The sequence below is a fragment of the Dreissena polymorpha genome, chromosome 3 (assembly GCF_020536995.1).
Source record: "Dreissena polymorpha isolate Duluth1 chromosome 3, UMN_Dpol_1.0, whole genome shotgun sequence".
Taxonomy (NCBI): Eukaryota; Metazoa; Mollusca; class Bivalvia; order Myida; family Dreissenidae; genus Dreissena; species Dreissena polymorpha.
Window position 1 is genome coordinate 104,357,273 of NC_068357.1, and position 14,317 is coordinate 104,371,589.

The 14,317-nt window shown below is 34.4% G+C and overlaps 1 protein-coding gene across 1 annotated transcript in view; it reads left to right on the top strand.

Moving 5' to 3' along the window:
• Nucleotides 1-8,911: 8,911 nt before the first annotated feature.
• LOC127870811 (tryptophan--tRNA ligase, cytoplasmic-like) overlaps nt 8,912-14,317 on the top strand; it is a 31,522-nt gene continuing 26,116 nt past the window's right edge. Inside the window, exons 1-2 of the mRNA XM_052413330.1 lie at nt 8,912-9,310; nt 14,005-14,113. Of these exons, the coding sequence (XP_052269290.1) occupies nt 9,181-9,310; nt 14,005-14,113 (239 nt within the window). The 5' untranslated portion in view covers nt 8,912-9,180. The remainder of the gene's footprint in view (nt 9,311-14,004; nt 14,114-14,317) is intronic.

Here is a 14,317-nt window from a genome sequence, read left to right on the forward strand (position 1 = left end):
CTCTGATTCACATTAGATTGATGCCTCTATTTGAGCTTTAACAGGATTTAACAAACAGTAAAATGTAAAAAGTAAAAGACATACTTACACCTTATAACAACTTTAATCCGATGCTTATAATAATAAAATAACAACGATGTGCAATCCGTTTTCTGTTATTCTATCCGTTTATCTAAATTTATTTTGAATCACACCTTTTTAAACGATTGTAGCGATGCAGAATGCTAACCACTGTCACCAAAAAAACGATTTACAAAATCGAATGTCAATACAATAATTTTATATAAGCTTCCAATTTTGCACGACAAATGCACAATGCGAAATACGTTTTTGTTTTCGTTCGATGCTTACAAAATATTTAATATAAACCTTTCGCGTCCGAATAGCTTAACTGGTGTTTTTCATCACAGAAATTACGTCACAGAAATACGTCATAAATTGCGTAATCAATTACATGAAAATAAAAGTACGGAAATCTGGTTCTGTAGTTAATTTTAGGGTAAGAAAACGAAAGACGAAACAAAGAAAAACAAAACAAAGTAAGATATATATTATAGTCGTTAATACACGGCTGAGCCGGGCCGGGCAATAATCAGCCCCAGGTCGCAAACGGTCCTCGGGCCGTTATGCTCCCTGCGGGCCAATATACACTGCCCGGCCCATTCTATACATAGATGGTGACGTCACTACGTTATTGTCACCTCTATCCTTAGACGCATCACACACCTCCATTTGGAGGCATTTATGACTACGACACAAAGAAGTCCGCGGACGAATGAAGAATTTGTTTTAGAAGTAAACATTATTGTTATGATTTAAAATTTAAGTGTTATTCAGTAAGACCGGTGTGACACAATGCTGCCCGGCCCAGCCGTGTATTATCCTCTAAGTACTCCACATAACTAAATCAAAGCGCTGAAGGCACTGAAGATGTTCGCTATTGCATAATTTAACACGCAATTCATTTTTGAAAATCAATCGCAAGTTTGAAATTAACACACGCCATTCAACTCTATAAAGTGTGTGTCATAGCGCACGGGTCGAGTTTTGTGTGCACTTTTTATCATCCTTATTATTTCATAGAAATAACTAAGACAAAATAAAAACAACATGCTTTTTGGAAGTTCTGAAAGCATAGAAAGTATGATGAAAATGGTAATGATAACTTAATATAAAGAAAATTTGCAGTCACCATCATATTAAAGGAATATTTTTTTCTAATATCAAATGACCATCTCACCAAGAATATTAATTCATAATGAAAGTTCCGTGTACACAACTTTTGATTTTTGACACCATATACAAATTCAAAATATACAATAATCTTCGTATCTTGTATATGGAGGAATAAAAGTATATAAACATTGCTGTTTATGCTTTACTTGTTACCCGAGCAGTTCACACGGTGTCAACAACGCTAACATAAACATAGGTATAGAGCACTAATGCGCTTTTAGGCATAGCTGTTTCAGTTTTCATCTTAGTGACTTTTACATAACGCCAACAGACACGCATGAATATTTTCGAATATTTAATAAGCTGATTTGAGATACAACCTCTGAATTTTTCTACATCACTGCGTATGTGCTCAATTCAAAGGATGTAGCACTGTTCAGTGTAAGGAATTCCGGACTACTCTCTGTATGCTCAAACGACACAAATTGTGGCCCTGTTACAATTACGCGTTACAATCCATCTCGCAGAATTTCACTTTCGCCTCCAAGATGAGAAAACAATCATTAGCAAAATAGTATAGTGTCACGATAAGAGAAAATCGTTTAATTATCATACCACAATGTTTGCCGTACTTGGTCAGCACGTATGGAAATCATTCCTTAATGTGTGGATAGGCTGCCATTATTAACAAGTTTGCTATTTTCAATTCAATTTTGTATCAAAAAGCATTGTTCTTAAATGTGGCATTTTCAATTCGCAATGAGATTTGTAATGACCCTCGTCATGCGAAAATGGGTCTTATTCCATATGCGCCCATCATATAAATAGCCCACTCAGCTATCCCTCCTTCTGGTAAGGAGAAACATAACATATTGAGTGATTTTAAAGCGAACAGCATCGCCTATGGCCTGACTGCGCAAAAGCACATGTTGGGTTTAACAAACGCTTGCCGAAACGCATAAGACCCATTTTCGCATGACGGCGCTATTGACGTGTGATTTAAAGGTGTCGAAAGAAAACTGCGTTTAAATCAAATATAAACATACGATATATTTCGATAGTGAAGAAAGATACTCATAACAAGGCATATGAGGACACATATGAAGTGCTCTCCCGTAGTATATTTTTTATTTACTCACACTAATGTGTGGTTTGACAATGCTAACACACATTTCATGCGGTGAATATGCAGCTTACAAGTGAAAAACACAACACAATAGTTTAACTTTTGTTTAATTGTATTTAATTATTTAGAAAAGTAAATTGCTAACTTTATTTCAAAGTCAGCGTATACGCCGACTACAATTTAAAAGACATTAATTGTTATAAATATATTTAATATAATATATTAAGTTGTTTTCGGATTTAGCGATTAAAAAGCATTTTCGAGGTTGCCTATAGTATGCCTGTAGTAATTAATGAATTCATATCCAACTGTCTATGTATTGAGGACTGTGAATATAAACAAGCTTAACCTTCTACTAACCTTCTACTATTGCATTCGTATTATTATTATAAATTGTTTGTTATATTCGGGTTTAGCAATTATGAAACTTTTTTTTGTCTATCGTATCGCTGAAGTTATTGTTGAACTTATGTTCAACGTTTTATAAATTGAGAATATAAATAAGCGCCAACTTTTTCCCGAATCTCTCAATTTACGACCTGTACTACGTCATTGAGTTGTATGCGAGAGTGTAACCTATTGCGTTGTTATAACCCGTAAACTTTCCTTTGTTTATCGACAGGCGCATCTATTAATAGCCTCATATCATGAATGCCAAAACACCCGCGAAAAAGAACCACGTGACCAAATAGGACGCAAAACGCAAATACCATGCGACTAAGACTTTTATTATGTAAGAACGCTCCGCAATTCCTGTGAAGCCGGAGCCTTGTGATTGCTATTACTTAAATAATTGACCTCTAACTGAAGTAAGCAAAGGAAACGCAGCACCTAATTGACCCATTCCTTCTATGTGCGAAGGCAGATTGAATTTTACTGATGTATGGTTTGCCTATTATAACACACATTATAATGCGGTAAATATGCGACTAACAAGTAAAAAACACTATAATTAAACTTTTGTTTTGAATTAAGTTATTTAGAAAACAAAATTCCAAACCTTATTTCAAAACAGCAAAACTACATTTTTTAGAGAATATTATTGTTATATTTAAATGTTTTTTTTAACAGTTTCACCGATAATGAAACATTTTTTATGTTGGCTATCGTATCCCTGTAATAATTGTTGAACTCGTGGTCAACGTATTATTAATTGAGACCTGTGAATATAAACAAGCGTAACCTTATACTATTGCGTTATTCTCACACGGACTCCCCTTTGTTTATCACCAGCCTCAGATTTATGAATGAGCTGAGCGAAAATACTACGTCACGCACACGCAGCAGAAAGTGGACTATTTTAATCATTCATAAACAATCTCCTCCGCGACACGTACAATACGATCATTGTTTATTGATTCTTTTCTATAAAACACCGTTCGAAAATATTGAATGTAACACGATATTAATATAATGTTTCCATTTGTGAATACACATAATTGGAGAACTCAAACCTCTTGCATAAATTATACAACTCTTTCTTGCGCGGATACGCAAGCAGGTATTGGGTTAATCATACCTAGGCCGTATCGACCTGAATTTCACACTAAGCACTTTAGACGGTCGCTAAAGCGACCATCTAAATATGACGTATTAAAGGCATATATATATATATATATATATATATATATATATATATATATATATATATATATATATATATATATATATTAATAATATGTTATATTGCTCTAATTCAATGTCTTATACGGCATTATATATATATAGGGAGAAAGGTGTGTGAACAACCATATATATATATATATATATATATATATATATATATATATATATATATATATATATATATATATATATATATATATATATATATAAACTTCAGTACGCATTAATATCATTAATTTTGTGAAATAGTCTAAATTTAATTAATGTTTGCGTCGATGCGCCGAGGTTTGCTTTTTAAAAGCAAACGTCGTTTAGGGCGGCAGTAGTTTACGATTTTAATAATGTCTGAAACTAAACTTAAGTTCACTAAATTCTGTCACCACCGCTCATGGTCGGAGCTTCGATTTCCCCCAAAATCCTTCCCTACTAATATCGATCGCAATAAACAAATGACACCGATTTTGAGAGTACTGGGTGCTTCACACAGGGCACTAAAAAGAACAAGGGTCGTCTCGTCTTTGGAGCGGGACTACTCCGTATCTGGCACTATCCACGTAGCCCAACTAAAATGTCTTCTTGGGCGATGTTACATTGGGAGAAACCTAGTATACTTGATAACAAGATGGCATGAAAGGCTTCCTCTAAGCTTCCACGTGAACTATGGTCATTGCGAATCGACAAGTTTAAGGCCGTCTCGAGCATGGAAAAGAGTCATAGGTTAACAGTACGTAAATGTTGTCATGCATTTATACATGAATCTATGTATAGAATGGCTTTTCCTAAACAGCACCTATCGATGAAATGTGTACTTTCTTATCAACGTCAGTATGGTGCATTACCGTATTCGTCTTTAACAAAAATACGTTACTTTTACACTGAATGTATACGAATATAAACATGGACAATTTAACAGTTTTTTTTGTACATTTCAGTTATTTAGTTTACTTTCAATTATAGTAACTCATTTTTTAAATATTTTACCGGCCGTATGGTATGCCTCTAACCGGTTTAAACCACCAGTGCTTTGCATAAACCGTTTACAGGTGTGATCCCAGTTTAGATAATTGTATGTTAAAGGTTACTAGTATATTATACTATATTATATACCACAACAGTTTGAGTAGTGCTGCGCGGATGCAGTAAAACGTATCACCGTACATATCTTAATTGTTGTTATATTTCAGCCTTCATGTGTTGTAAGCAGTACACCTTTTTTGTTTTATGGATGAAACACATTTATGATCTTTCTTACGCATAGTTTGTCTGACAATTGTCTGTAGAAACATCGAAACTTACTACTTTTACATCTTTGATAGGTAAACCATATTTTTATGTATACTAATAACTTCACAACATATCCCCCTATCGTTTGAACAGATTTCCGATACTGACGAAACTTGTTCGCTTTAAATACGTTTACAGTATTCGATTCACGTGTCAGTTTTTTGGAATTCATGTTTTCATTATCTATCTGCTTACGTTGATTTAATTAACATGGTTTTAGATGCTCGTTTGATTTGTGATCAATTCTGGGGAAAGTGTGAGGTTCGTCTAGACTTCAATTAAACTCGCATTTACCGCTCCAAGACGTCGATCACAGTTTTAATCAGTATATGTTGATAGTTGGCGTTCTGTTATAAAAAATGTAGATAAGAGCAAGAATTTCTCTTCTGCTTAAGTTTCTGGACTTTAATTGTTTGATCACTGTTACATATCGGTTCTGTTTTCAACATTAAAAATCATGTGTACATATAGTTTAAAATAATTGACAGTCCTACTAGATCACAGATATACCCCCGTAATTCCTCTAAGTGCGGACACTTAAAAATAATTGTTTTTTTCGTGTCCGAAAATTTAGATACGAAAAAAAATCAAAAAGTACGAGTGTCCGAAAATTTAGAGACATATATGTTATGTTTGTTTGTCAGTTATTATAATGAAATAAAACCAATAAATAAATGTGCAATAATTTTATTGTGCTGTAATCTCCTTTCTCTGCTTTAAATAAAATACAACTTAACTTATTTGCAATCTCTTACCTAAAAGGGTATATAAAACCTTATAAAAATAAAGCGCTGAAAGCACTGAAGTTGTTCGCTATTTCATAATTTAAGACGCAACTCATTTTCCAAAATGAATCGAAAGTTTGAAATGAACACAAGCCATTCAAATTTATAAAGAGTTTGTCTTAACGCGCGGGTCGATTTGTGTGTGCACTTTTTATCATCCTATTTATTTTATATAGATAACTTAGACAAAATAACAACCACATGGCCCTTTTTTGACGTTCTGAAAGTATAGAAAGTATGATGAAAATGGTAATGAGAACTGAATATAAAGACAATTTGCAATGACCATCATATTAAATGAATACTGTTGGAATATCAAATACCTATCTCCCTTAGAATATAATTTCGTGATGGAAATTCCCAGTATAAAACTTTTGATTGTTGACACTATATACAAATTCAAAATATACAAGAAGATATTTGATGAAAATAAATAAAGAACAAATCTGCGAGCATTACTTTTTACACAGGAATTAGGTAGTCATAAAGACAGCCCTGTTGACCCGTACTTTGTTGTTTATGCATTACTTGTTACTCTAGCAGTTCACACGGTGTCAACAACTCCGACCTAAACATGGGTATAGAGCACTAATGCGCTTTTCCGGCGTTGCTGTTTTACCAAGCTTTCCAGCAGACACGCAGACACGCATGAACATATTCGAATATTTCATAGGCTAATTCGAGATAAAACCTCTGAACTTTGGCTACACCACTGTGTCTGTGCTCAGCACAAAGGATGTAGCACTGTTCAGTGTTAGGAATTCCGGACTACTCTCTGTATGTTTAAACCACACAAATTGTGGCCCAGTTACAATTGCGCGTTAAAATCTATCTCGCAGAATTTAAGGGTCACTCACCGTCAGTACTCGTTTACTAAATTGTTCGAGGAATATATAACCGACTATCGATAAACAAAGTTTTGCTTTCAACATGAGAAAACAAACATTACCGAAATAGTATAGTATCACGATCAGAGGAAAATCATTTAATTATCCAACCACAAATGTTTGCCGTACTCGGTCAGCACGTCTTGAAATCGTTCCTGAACGCCAGGATAGGCTGCTCTTATTTACCTGTTTGCTATTTTGAAATCAATTTTGTATCGAAAAGAATTGTGCTAAAATGTGCCATTTACAATTCGCAATGAGATTTTTAATGACCCTCGACATGCGAAAATGGTTCTTATTATCCCCACTCTTTTCATATTGTGGTTATCTCCGCCGTCCGTCTGTCCGTCTGTCTGTCTGTCCGTCCTGGCCACTATCTCATCCTACACTATTAGCACTAGAACCTTTAAACTTACACACATGGTAGCTATGAGCATAGGTGCGACCCTGCACTATTTGGAATTTTGATCTGACCCCTGGGTCAAAAGTTATGGGGTTGGGGTGGGGCCAGGTCAGAGATTTTCACTCATTTTTTCATGTTATTTAACATTAACTTCTTCATTTCTACACCGATTTACTTCAAATTGATACTGAACATCTCTTATGACAATACGGTCAATCTGAACTATGTATGGCCCCATTACCAACCCTGGGGCGCCCCCGCCCACATAGACCACGCCCACCCAAAATTGCCTTTTACTATAACTTCTTCATTTCTACACCGATTTACTTCAAATTGATACTGAACATCTCTTATGACAATACGGTCAATCTCAACTATGCATGGCCCCATTACCAACCCTGGGGCGCCCTCGCCCACATAGACCACGCCCACCCAAAATTGCCTTTTACTATAAATTCTTCATTTCTACACCGATTTACTTCAAATTGATACTGAACATCTCTTATGACAATACGGTCAATCTCAACTATGCATGGCCCAGGGAACATGTAATTATACTTACGAGTACCCAGGGTACATGTAATAGTACCCGAGCCGACAATGAAAAATCGGGCTTTACTATTGTTTTGCGTGCAAATAGATGATGTGAAGTGTACCATATAAGTTTGTATATGTCTACTGAATATACGTCCATAATTTACATGCTTCTGCTAGTGGCTGAGCCTAGAAATGAGAAAGACAATGCTAGAATCATCAGCTTTAGGCGGCAGTTGTTGCATTGAAACAGGATAAAACAACCAGTATTTGGGGTCTTAAGGGTGATCTAAAGATCGCTTCCGCTTCAAAGGATCAAAACCGAGACTTTCAAGTAGATAAGCGGCCACTACGACACAGCCACCAAACTTAACTACCTTTGAATTCCACAGGCTAAAAAGCACACAATTGTAGAATATTAGATCTAAATGATTTGCAGATGTAAAATGCGTCACATGCAAAAAAATAAGATTTAATTTTTTGGATGCGTTATTTAAAATATATATTAGAATGTTTTGTACATAATAATGTCCAAATTGAATAACGATAAAGGTCTCTATGGTGTAGTGGATGAGGTGTCCGCCTGGCGATCGGGAGTTCGTGGGTTCGATTCCCACTCGGGGAGCGTTCTCATTATCTCCTCCATAGACACAAAGTACTGGTTCTTCCAAGGAAACGGACTCGACAGTGTCAATATCTGCCAGTAATACCCGCAAGGGGTGTTCGGCAGTATTGAAAGAAAGAAGATAGATAGAATACCTGGCTATCGAATATGCTTTTGTACGTAAAAACGGTAGCATCTATTATCATATTATTATTGTTTGAACAATTGTGTAATGTTCTACTACTATGCATGCCTATCACACCGCTATTGCAATTATTTTAACATCACTTTTCGAGGTAAAATGCATTTATATTTTGAGACATTTTTCGTTGATGTAAATGCGCTACGCGCCTGTACTGTTATGCCCTATTAACTATCATCTCGAGATTTGTACAGAAAAAAACCTACAAAAAAGGCCGATATGTCTGGCCGAAATTACTTCGGTACGATTTATGGGGCACACGGCATGATATGGGCGCCGCCATTAAAAAGCACACACCAAGTGACACACCAATCGAATCCGCTGTTATTGTGGCTAATTGCTTCGGACCAATCACATTGATGCTACTTTTAAACTAATGCATACACATGGCATACTGTCAACATTGAGTACATATGGAGTGTATCGATTTAGTTCCAACATTTCTTACTATTACATCATATTTCTACCCTGTTGAGGAAAACGAAAGTAGCTTTCGATATCTATTGCCTTTTTATTGGTATTGCATTCATTAGAACAAAACTTAAACAAAAAAATGGCAGATGCGACTCCAAACAGTGAAATGTCAAATTTGACAGTTGAAACGAACCCTGGTGAAGATTTTGTGGATCCATGGAATGTGCACAGTAGCTCAGCCACTGGTGTCGACTATGATAAATTGATAAGTATTACACAAATTGACACAAACTATTTATGCTTGCTTTGGTTTTCTGTTTGTATTATATTAACAAGCGTAGACCTCGCCATAAAACATGCGTATAGTACGTAGTACGTGTGTGTGTGTGTGGGGGGGGGGGGGGGGTGGAGGGGAAGGGGGGGGGGGGTTAAGATTTATCTAAAAAATGAGTTTTGGAAAATCAGTGTAAATCAGGGGCAGCAATAATTTAGTCTACTGAACAATTGTTAAATCAGTTGCATTTGTAGTTATAAATGTTTTAAGTAAAATAGACCAGTTTCACAAGGAAGCGAGACAATTCACCCCCAAGACAATTCACCCCCAGGAGACAATTCACCCCCTAGACAATTCACCCCTGCTCCCTGGACAATTCACCCCCAGATATTATTTTTGTTTTGTTTTGCTGTTTGTTTAGGATTTAGTATTATATAACGAATATCTGTTTTATAAAGTTCTAATAAAAGCATATTAAGATGTTCTCAGAATTTATTTCTTTTTTTTCCATAAAATTACTTGCAATTAAAACATAACTGTGCTTTTTATCTATTGATGTTTGTTTTTATTATTAACAATATCTTATTATTGTTTTTATTTCATTAACTAATTAATTATATGTTTTTGTTTTATTTAAGATTGTTTTAAAACAGTTAATATTTGTAAAAATTGTATAAATAAATTATAATGGTATTGGATACATTATTTGGAAATAATCCAATGTTTTTTATTTGATAAGTTATGCAAGATTTCAAATTTTTCGTTATATCACTATATTTATTTTTAAATGGGAAATATAATAATAAAATATTTGTCACATAATCAGTCAACAAAGTAACAACACCTAAAACAACCTTTTTTCACACCACTAAAGGTAACAATAAATAGATAATCTGTCAGACATTCAGAGCTGATGAGGGTATTGATTATCTAGTGGTAGATAAGGCTATTACTGATAGGGGTTGCTTAGAGATAAGGCTGTAGTATGGAATGAGTTAACATACTGTATGATTGAAAAGGACTTGAATTGAGTACAATTTTTGTAAAAAATACATTACATTTCAAAACATTTTTAGTAGGACCATACTAGCGGTATAATAGTGGATTTAATAAATCATATAGTACTCGTGAATAAGTAGCATTTTAAAAATAATAACAGAAAATGGTGTGAATTACTGGATTTGAAATGAATACTGATATTTGCAGATTTGAATATGTTTCAATACACAACATTACAAAACACAACTTCTATCACTAATCCTTCAATGATAGAAAATTCAACAACTTAATGGATAATAAGAATACAAATAATTATTTTTTTAATGAAACATTTATGTTTGCAGGCAGTTAAATAAAAATAATTTTCAAAATATCAGGTGAACAAAAATGGAATTTTTAATACAGGTATTACCAGGTAATAGAATTGCCCAGCCCAACATAATTATTTGTCAATATGTGTAACTGAAGTCTTTGTTTATCTGTTTTGACACTTTGATTAATCTATTTTGACACTTTGATAAAGCCTAGTCAGTGGTGTGAATGCTTGATTGTAATACCCATTAATGGCACGCTCCCAACCATATTATATTTCCTTTCTTTAATTAAGGTTTTCTTATCAATTAAACCATTTTATTTTATTAAATTAATTATCCCATCTAACATGAATTAATAAGTAATTCAAGAATTCAATCAAACTAATTAATCGACTTCAATATTTGACAAAGTACTAATAATAAAATAGTAACCTAATACTATTATTTAAAACAAATGCACATATATTATACAAAATACTTAATTTATTTCAATTTTATATGTTGTAACACAGTTTATAGAAAAATATATGGTTGAATTGCATTTGACAAAAATCACAATGTCATCTTTCATTTACATACTACATTTATTATTTTCATGTCAAAATTGTGCTGCAAAGTCAAAATTATTGCCCCAAAATATCTGCTCACAACTTATTTTCAAATATGACAAAAGCAAATGACAATAAAATCTCATTTAAAAATATGGGGGTGAATTGTCTTTGGGGGTATAGTCCAACTTCCAAGGAAATCAAATTATTATTTTTTTATTTGGCGCTTTTTAATGTGAATTTTAATTCTTTAAGCTTATTTTGTGATATAAATTTATGGAATATATAAATTAGTAAATCAGCACCTTTATGAAGTCTAAAGCTTTTAACATTGGTGTGAAATTCACAACAATTTTGATTTGATCAACAATTTTGAAAGCTTTACTTTAGATTTCAGAAATGTATGATATTTGGTCAAGAAGGAAAGCACACTTTGAACATTAAAAACCTTTATTAAGAAATGTATAATAAAGTATGACTTTCATGTAACCATAATAGCATTTTCTCTTTGAATTCAAACCTCCTCTACAGTATTATAGTAAATTCCTAATAAAATGTTTACCATCTACTACACATTTTTACTTTCACCATCATCAACAAAGATACACCATCACAATCGTCAACAACTCCTACATTAGATTGGACTTCTATATAATAACCATTTTCCGGAGTGTTTTTTACGCAACGCTTTCAGATATTTAGCTAATTTTTGGTATGCGAGTCTACCTACATGACCTAAAGATGAAGTGGGAAATTTGTTCTGGTCCATTGTTTTTTGGCGAAGTTATGGGCCTTGGACTTAAATTTGTTCTTTACAATAACCGTTTTCCGGAGGCCATTACCAAACTCTTTCATATACTGAGCTGTTTTTAATGCCCCCAATAGAATGGTATATAGCAGTTGGACTCTCTGTTCATCTGTCCATCTGGCATTTGTCGGAACTATTTTCAAAACGCTTTAAGATATTGACCTGATATTTGGTGTGTGAGTCTACCAGTAACCTACATTACTTACAGAATGATGAAGTATGAGTTTCGTTCCGGTCCATTGTTTTTTTTGCGAAGTTCCGGTCCATTGTTTTTTTTGCGTAGTTCCGGTCCATTGTTTTTTGCGGGCATTGGGCTAGAACAAAGAAACTAACCTGCTTAAAAATGATGAGTATCAATACCTCTATAATTGCTCCTAACATTACCGTAATTGTAAAGATATTAATAATGATCATCAATTTAATCAAGGCCCTTACAATTTAAATTAGGCCCTTAGAAAAAATTAATATAGGTCCCCATCTGCGTCTCTGTTTGTTTTTCAACCGCCTGTATCAGTTGCATCCATTGGCTGCTTCTCTTTCCTTGGCTAATCAAAAGACGTGTTACATCAACCATCGATAGATGAAGCATTCAGGAACAAGAGGGGTAATTGACTGATAGGGAATGTTTGTACAAGGCGATAAGAAAACATTGCGGCCTTGGGGCTTACTTCCACTGGCAAGCACTAATCCCCTTGTTTATCAGGGACAATAAAACACATCTACTATTTTGTATTCAGAGAATATGTTCTGTTGGCTGTTTTATGAGAGGACAATTTGAAGATGGCCCAATATTTAAAAAAAAATCAAACTCAACAGCCTGCTGGGCAGGGGGGGGGCCGGGCCCCATGGGCCCCCACCTCGACCTGCGTACGGGCCTGTTAGACACTCTCTCAATAAACTTGAATTGGTCTAAGATTATGCAATAGGGAATAAATCCTGTGCCATCAGTGATTGATTATGAAATTGCTTCGGAGTTGCATCGGAATTAATGATTGGGTTCAGTAAAAGGTTAACTGATTAATGTTTTTTGTAACCTGTTGCATCCCTAAACTTCGGTTTAGGCGGGGATTTGAATCCAATGTGTGTCATGTATTGATTTTTAACAGTAACAAATGTTACAAGATATATTTATGCTTAAAAAGAGCAAATATGCATTGTTTAAATAGTTTAAACCTATTTATTTTAGCTTGATTGCATCAAAAGCCTCAGGCTTATTGAAACACTCTCAAGTCTGTTTCCTGGGCCTATAACCAGTACTTGGTGTCTTTATGGAAGATTCGAGAACGCTTCCTGGTTGGGGATCGAACCCGTGACCTCCTGATCACTCGGCGGACACCATTTCCATTATCCCACAGCAAACTTATTGTTTAAATACACTTTTATATTAAGGTTAAAATACCCATGTAGGCGTCTTTAAATCTATCAAATCATAAATCTTTCAATCAACAAATATGCTGAATCTAAATTTCAGAAAAATTAATAAAAAAATTATTACAAGCAAGTATGCTTCAATATAAATATGTTTTAATACAAATCTGACTTGCATTATGTATTATTGTCCCCTACCGGTGAAACCGGAGGGGACTTATGATTTGCGCTCTGTGTGTCCGTGAGTCTTTCTGTCAGTCAGTAAGTCTGTCACACTTTTCTGGATCCTAAGATAACTTTAAAAGTTCTTCAGATTTTTTCATGAAACTTGAAACATGGATAGATGGCAATATGGAGATTATGCACGTCATTTCATTTTGTTCCTACGTCAAAAATTCTGGTTGCTATGGCAACAAATATAATTCTGACAATGGTGGAGTTTCACCAGTAGGGGACCATATTGCTTGACAATAGTCTTGTTATTTTGTGTTTTGACTGTAAACTGTAATTATTAATGTTAAATTAAGATAGAAATGCCAATTACACTTTTTACGGCATTTTATAGAGTACAATTAATAATTCAAGGAAAAAGTATACAGTATATTAGTTTCATGCAGTTGGAAATAATGCAATTAAAAATTAATATTTTCAGAGCGATTTGGCAGTCAAAAAGTGGATGAGGCCTTGGTTCAGAGGATTGAGAAAGTCACTGGGAAACCTGCCCATCATCTCCTCAGAAGAGGAATCTTCTTTTCTCAGAGGTACATTTAATCAGGATACATCTGCAAGCATGTAGATTGATGAAATAATGATGGCAGTGGTGTCCAGTCAGGATACATCTGCAAGCATGTAGAGTGATGAAAATACTGATGGCAGTGGTGTCCAGTCAGGATACATCTGCAAGCATGTAGATTGATGAAAATACTGATGGCAGTGGTGTCCAGTCAGGATACAAATGTAAACAT